An 8,224-nucleotide genomic window follows, 5' to 3' on the forward strand; every position below is an offset into this window, starting at 1 on the left:
CTTTCTTTGTCCACATTGCAATATAACATTGTTTATACATTTCAAATTTTCATAAAATTTAGCATGAATCTATCTAAAGGCATCGTCGGAATGATTGCTTATGGAGCGTGGAAATAAATGGTAGCCATGACATAAATATACGTTATACATCCTATTTGTAAACAAATTCAATTGAAAAATACAAACGCAGACAAGATGCGAATATTTTACTTAATCAGAAAACATGTCAAAAACGAAAAGTTGTTGTTCTACTTTTCCCTTTGATGCACGCTGTGCTATTTGACACACAAGGATTATTTTAATACAGGCCTATCACCAATTATTTCTAATATTTTATTATTTAACAAGAAACCAGGTACATTTGTTTAAACCCAATGCATTTTTCCTGTCAAAGTAAATCTACTCATTGAGCCTCATGTTTGAAAAGATAGCAACAAGAAAATTCTTTTTACATTACTGATCAATGTTCCGTTAAATATATAATAGTTTTGATAGCCGGAGAAAATCGATAAGCGAACTAACTGTCTTATTGTCAATCAATCTTTATTTAAGATAACTTCGATAAAAGTTTTTCGAGTGTCTTTCCTCTAAATCGTACAAATATTATAGATTAACCTGCGTGTTATCGGTAATTGGTAAACGTTAAAAAAAGAAGAAATGCTATACGTTCCTGTTTACTAACTGTTGAAAAGCTTTTAAAAATCTAACAAGATCCATTTACGACAATTACGATTAAAAAAGGAAGAAAAAATAAGCACGGCGTTAAACTGATAAATCATGTAAATGCTTCCGCATTTTAAAATATTTTTTTTTTAAATTTGCATCCTTTTAGAAAAGTAGACAATCTTGGTAAAACAATCACTATTTTCATTAGCATATCAATTGCTACCATGTGACGAAATAAGTCTCGGATCGAGGACTATTTCAACATAATTATCTGATGACAATAATTTAAACTCTTGAAAATAAATATATTTTAACTACCTGTTTTTTTCATGGCAAAATAAATACTGCTCAATTACACTTCACAAATTTTAGTTGTTTTGTTTCCCCTAAACTAGTAAGCATGTAACGGCTTATCTGCTAACAGATGCACATCAGTTCGAGCTAGTATTATATTTTCCTTTCTTAACAAAACTGAATGTTTATGTAAGAACACGGGGTGTTTCTTTTATTATTTAAGGTAATGGTAGAATAATATCAGTTATTTACTAACCCATACAAAAATAAATTGCTTAAACAACAACGATGTACGCACGCAGAACAAACACTTGCAATCACCATAAGGTGTTTATAATAATATAATGTATTTCATGGCATCAAAGGAAACATTCAGGACACAAGATTCAATTTTTTATTGACAAAAACATTTCACAATGTCCATCGCCATGTCCGGCGGTTCAATAAAACATGAGAAAAGTACCACATATTAAACATAATGATGATATAGGAATTATATATTACAGTTTACCGCGTTTTTTACAAGTATTTAATTTTAGCTATATTCGAGTGTTATTAATATCGCGCTAAAATTTCATTAATTTTAATACCTAATTTAATTACGTATGATTTTGGTACTTGATTTTTACTTTAAATTTGCTACCCAGTTTAGTCATATTCATTTTATATTGTGATACCGAGATATCAATGTATCAAATATCAATTTTCGATATTCAAGTTTTATATTCAGCAGATAAATGCAGAACAAGAAACATGTACAACAAAATCGCTAAAATCAGATTCTCTAAAATGAGATTACTGCCAATATCGCAAAATTTGCCATACGCGAAAAAAACTTGATACACGATATTTGTAAATACATATAGATTAATATACCAATTTTCGATATCTATTACCAAACATGCAAATAACACTAGACAATTACATAGAAAATAATCATGTGATGAATACATTTAGAATATACAGTTATGATGAGAACTGGTGAAGGGTACATTACAAATAAAAATACCAGTAACACGGATATACATTTTACTCCGGAAATGACAATTGGCTTGCGCTTGCATTAAATTTGAGTACTATATTTCTTTTAGTTACCTCTTCTTAAAGCATGTTAATTCGCAAAAAGTTTACAACCGGTATACAGAAATGGGCGAATTCATTTTATGATGTTTCATTCATTTAAAGCTTGCAGGAAATTATCCCAAAACAGTAGTTCACCATTTTCCTCTCTTGTGTACTCTATGTATGTATTGGTTCTCATCCAGTCCAACATTTCATTGGACATATTTCGCGTTGGAACGTCTTCTAATATAACAATTATAAGACAACTATTACCCCCACGAGAGTAAATGCTTTCCATTCTTGCCATATTGAACTCAAACAAACACCATTCGCTTTTTAGAAACTGCTCAGATATAACAGCAACGGTTTTTCTGCTATTTCCGATGGCTTGTAGAATATTGTCAGCAATATTGTTACCTGGTAAAAAGTCTTTATCATGCAAACACAATTTTAAGCCTTGTCCTTCTAGTTTTGGCATCATTACGTCAAGGATAAAACGTACATCTTCATTTGCATATGAAATAAAAGCATCATACACGAACCTTTCTGGTTCGTTAAAGTATTGATGTAGTCTGATATAACCAAAATGCTTGATCTTAGTTATGCGCATAAGATAACGTAAGTTCCACCTATTCTTGTATACTACACCACCAATAACAATTGACAGAAATACGGATATACCTATAGAGCAAGCTACAATTATTATACTGTATGAACCACAATCCTTATCAAGTTCCATTACATCTTTTACAAACATTTCCACACTCACACGTTGACCAGACATGTTGTGGAAAGTGTAATGATCGAAATTAAGCATATTCTTTCTATGTTTAACCATCCATTCCAAAAAGTCCTTTTCATCACAACTTATTGACAAAGTATTGTTACTGAGATCAACCGTGAAGTTCTTGTTGAGACGTTTAGAATTAAGTTCCAGCTTCTCCCTGAGATGAGACGGGATCGTGTGGATAAAATTAAATTTTAAGTTCAAATTCGTTAAATTATTTAAGGAACCAACGTCAATATCCAACGACTCAATGTTGTTCAGACTTAAGTCTAATGTCGTCAGATGTGACATGTTTGAAAATGCAGCAGGATGTAGATAGGATATAATGTTTGATGATAAATTCATAACTTTTAACTTCGTTAACTTTTCAAATACACTTGGTCCATAATACTTATTTGAAAGAACTAAACCTAGGAAGTTCTCTTGAATCTGAAGATCTTCAAGATTTTGGAAGCTTTCAAAGAATTTCAGTCCAATCTGCGAACAATAATTGCGAGATAGGTTAAGATATTTAACATTTGGAAAAGGGCCAAGAGGCCCAATCCAGGAGTATAAAATGTTACCTGAGCCATCAAGATATTCCATTTTATCGGGAATTGGAGGTACTAACAAACTAGATAAATTGTACTGTATGCCACAATTAGAAAATTCCAGTCTTTTCATTCCCATTGGAAATGTGGGTAATCTTTCGGTCATGTTTATATTATTGTCCTTCAAATACGGACACGTTTTATTGTTTTTCATTTCACTTATATTTTTCAATACATTTGGCGCAGCATATGGACAATTTAAGTTCGTAGGTATCAGTCCGGAATCATCTGTATTAGGCGGCTCTTTCATATACAAGCGTGGATCACGTGCAAGATTTTGGAAATTCCCATAGAATTCTTCTAAACTTGACAAACACCCTAGTTGGTATAAATATGGCCCAAAAGTAAACTTGTTGCCTTCTGCTCGTACTATTTTCAAAGTGTTTGGCGCCAATATTAAAACATTTGTGTCTATTAATTGAATTCTATTATCATTTAAAACAAGTTCAGTTAAGTTCGTTTTCCAAAGATAACACATATCTTGTAACTTTATTTGAGTTCCAAGACCGAATGTTGGATAGAGTTTAGAAACATTCAACGATTTGATCTTTGTGAACTGTAAACCGTATGTTGCATTCATTGCATTACCAAATCCAAGATTCATGTTTTCAGACAAATCTAAAACTTCTAAATTCTGAAGTTTTTTAAATGATCCAGCTGTTAAATTTTGTATATCACAATACGACAAATTCAATGCTCTTATATGAGTGAGATATTGAAATGTGTCATTTGAAACATAAGGAATACTACAATTTCCATCCAAACCTGACAACGATACACTACGCAATGATTGAATTTTGCTGTAAGATACAGGAAAGTTTGTGTCTTTCAGTCCATCAAGAACGATATGTTCAATATTAGTTAGATTCGACAGGTCCGGATACAAAGCACCATCATAGTTCGAAACATTTAGATTTCTGTTCAGCACAAGCCGTTTTAAAGACTGCGGAAGTTTAAATGCTAGTGTCCCTCTTTTGTTATAAACATCAAGCTGGTTAAAGCTCATATCAAGCGTCTTTAGATTATCAAACTTTATCAGAGAAACATCTTCAACATAGCTTATTTCGTTTCCTCTAAGATAAAGACTTTTCAGTGACTTACATCCTTTAATGTCTTCTGTCCGAATATATTTGTATCTATTTTGTTCAAGGTGCAAAATAGTAATGTTGACATCTTTATTGTTATTCACGAAGTCACATACCTTCCGTAATGATAAATGACTATTTTCGGAACAATCCATAACATTTATATTTTTACACTGACATAATCCATCAGGTCCACATGAAAGAGATGTTGAATCAACTATACAGATAATGCACGCGAGCAACACTACACATTTCATATTGTCAGGTTAAAATATTATCAAATGTCTGAAAAAAGTCGAATGTCTAAACGCATTTTATTGCATCTATAAAAATGTTGCTAATTAACATTATTAGGAGTGCATATACTAATATTATGTCCGAGTATTCACCGAGCGTTTTAAGCAAGTCAACATTTGTTTCTCTTATAAACAACGGTCGAATGAGATTGTAAAAGTAAGTAGATTTACCACCTAACATTCCTTTCAAACTCTTATTCTGATAGGCTAAACGTTTCTATTTATATTTTGAAGATATCCATTGATAGAATGTATTAGATAACCGATTGTTTTGAAAGCCTTTTACGTTTGCAAACTGGTTTATTTTTACAGTCTATCTTTTTCTCGCTTAAATATGTTTATGGGGGTGTAGTTCACCTTTGTGTTGTTTTATAGTTTAACAAATTTAACACTGGTAAATAGATGGCTGCCATTATGAGTGACAATTAAAGTATTTCCTATAGAAGCTTGAACAAATTATATTGACTTTTCAAAAATTGCATATTTTCATTTTAAAACACAATGCACATTTGGATAGATACAAAATTCAAAATAGCAAACCTGTTGACAGAGGGTTGGAGTATTGTATTGCACGTACTCTGCAAAAAAAAAACTAAATGCATACTTTCTTTTAATTTAAACACCTTATAAACACCTTCGAATGAGGTAACATGAAGTGTAATGGACAGAGATTGAGACAAGGAAAAGCCTTTGAATTAGATATTCAACGATTTGTGTATGAGTATTTTTAAATCGAAGGCGTTTAGAAAATCAATATATTTATACACATTTATTTTAACATTTTTATGACCGTCAGTTACACATAAAAGAATCTTACATTGTTAATATGATTATAAAATTATCGCATCCAAAAATCGAAGGTAACAATTTTGACTATTAAATTTTGTAAATAGATTGTAAAAATAACGAAATGTCATGGTTCCTAAAAGTCTTTGCTTTTATTTCAATTTTCAGAACAATAACATTGCTTTCGTTTGGTCCTTTTTTCTTCTGAAGTAATAATTTACATGTTATGTGCAATTTATGACTGATTTTTCAGTATTTATAACTTAATTTCTACTGCGTTAATAAAGCAGATAGGGCAATTTTTGCATATTTATTCCTCTTTTTAGTAATTAACGTGAGTTGTAGGTGCAATTGATAATGTTTTAATTGCTTCCTTATGGTAATTTCACTAAATTATAGTTTTAAACACATTTTCAAAATCTTCATGAAAATTAGCATGAATCTAGAGGCGTGCTGCTTTAACGGGCTTTTGTGAATACAGTTTTTAACATTTTTAATATTTTTAATATTCAAGTTAATGTTCAAAAAAGTAGTTAAATGAGAAACATTTGATGGAATCCCTTCTCGTAAATCATTTTCGTGAAAAAATATGTAATACAAGTACAGGCTGGCGTTTTCTTGGTCTTTTAGTCTATAACTGTTTTCTCATGTTTGGAATATAAAAGTAAATTCTAATTATACACATCATATAAACTGCTCTGTCGTTTATAAAAGTTCATAAATTGGCAATATGTAATCTGTTTTAATTACTTAAAATTCAAGGATATGAAAATTATGGACAATCATGGACAATGAAATAAATGAATATTAAAACGGGAAATAAATACAGACGACACCAAATAAAAACATATTAATTATTAATTATACAATATAATCGCTAATTTGAATTTCCAGTCGTTCTTTTTCGGTGGCTTTTATTATTAAACATACAAATATATTCAGACAAGGCAAGGAAACTGACATAACGGCATTGGGCATCGCCCACCATGGTGTTCGGCTGTTGAAAGAATTGTCTGTGTTGTTTTTGAACTAGTATATCCTGTAGATTATTGTCTGTTTTAAAGTCCATAATTGGAGGATTAGGAAATATTTCCTGTCTTGTAATTCTAGTTTGTGTTTAAGTAACATTTGCCCTAAAAAAGGGAGCACTCGGTAAAACGTCAGTACCAAAGGGACTCTTTCAGTTTCTTCTTTATGTTCAATATATTGTAGTAGGTCACTATGTCCTTATTTGCATGTATCTATTTTCTTTAAATATGTACCGTGTGTACATGATATTTAATCTATCGTATAGTTGTAAACAAATCGCTGTTTATCATTTTTAAAGGGAAAGACCAGGTTAGAATAAAAACTTGATTTCAGAAAAAGAATACTATAAATAATAAATCTGCAAATTTTCTGCCGCCAAGTAATAATATTTAACGAATGATAACAAAATTAAAATCGCTAAATCACCGATTTCTACAAATCAGTAGGCGCGGCCATGTTTGTGTATTGGCCGTTATAAAACAGGTGCGCGTGATGTCATTTCCCCACATCTTTAGATTTATGATAAATCTAATTGAATCGTAGCGAAATATTAATATAATAAAGTATTGACCAGACAATTTCATTTTCACAGGAGGTGTAGAGGAGATTTTTATGGTTCAAAATAAGTAACAATATCCAAAAAAAAAATAAAAAAAAAATAAAAAAAAAAAAATAATAAAATAAAAAAACAAAAAAAAAATCAACGTCTACTTGTCGCACCACTTCAGGCCAGTGATGCCCGTTAATCCAAACAATGCTATGTTCACTAAAGTCTCATCTTAATATTTCACAGATTTAATAAATACACATGTTATTATTTAACAAAGTTACACAATCTAATAATGCAATTAAGTAAACAAACGCACCAACGAATATTGGCTGTTCATTATTGAGCGGCGATAATTTTAATTATCATTATTATAAAAATCCTACTAAAACGTGTTCTTAAAAGTACATGTAATTAAAGTTTTGCAATTTGATTCTGACGTTCAAATTAAAAGGTGAGAACATAATATGTTATAATTGATGTACACATTTCAAAAATATAAGCAACTCTTTTGAAAAGTAAATTGTTAACATGTCTGTTAACGTATGATGCTGCGTGGTATTTATTTACATCGTAATCGTAGCCTAATATTAACTGCAGGCAAAACATTTTTATTGACTGTTCAAAAATCTAATTTGCATAATTTATTGACACAATTGCTGGTTCTTACTACTTTTGTCTAATACTGTTCATTATCCATTTTAATTGTTCCTAATTTGCACCAAATGTTCCTTTCACACTGTGTACTGATGATTTTTATTGCTCCTTGTATGCCTCTGTGCCGACAGACCTTTTGATCATGCAAAATGTTACCCTGATTGGTTAATCACCCTTCTATTGACGAAATAGTCATCTATTTTTTACGCTTCATCAGTGAACTGAATGACCTTAGGGTAAATTATGTTCCACACCGTAAATTACAGCATTTCATAAAATAGCAACGCATTTTTTTCAGGTACCAATAATCATTTTAAATATTCAGTAGATTTATGATTTTTTGTTTTATTGGATTAAATTTACGGTAGAAGAAATGCGTATCTGTGTGGGAAAGGGATTGGGTAAGTAGATAGTGTGGAAAAAAG

The 8,224-nt window shown here is 30.7% G+C and overlaps 1 protein-coding gene across 1 annotated transcript; it reads right to left on the reverse strand.

Moving 5' to 3' along the window:
• Nucleotides 1-1,427: 1,427 nt before the first annotated feature.
• Nucleotides 1,428-5,191, reverse strand: LOC132739717 (toll-like receptor 4). Its single transcript, XM_060727505.1, has one exon. It carries the CDS (start codon nucleotides 4,739-4,741, stop codon nucleotides 2,132-2,134), a length of 2,610 nt encoding a protein of 869 aa, XP_060583488.1. The 5' UTR covers nucleotides 4,742-5,191; the 3' UTR covers nucleotides 1,428-2,131.
• Nucleotides 5,192-8,224: the final 3,033 nt, after the last annotated feature.

The sequence above is a fragment of the Ruditapes philippinarum genome, unplaced genomic scaffold, assembly GCF_026571515.1.
Source record: "Ruditapes philippinarum isolate M1 unplaced genomic scaffold, ASM2657151v2 ctg27888_1_1_1_1, whole genome shotgun sequence".
NCBI lineage: Eukaryota > Metazoa > Mollusca > Bivalvia > Venerida > Veneridae > Ruditapes > Ruditapes philippinarum.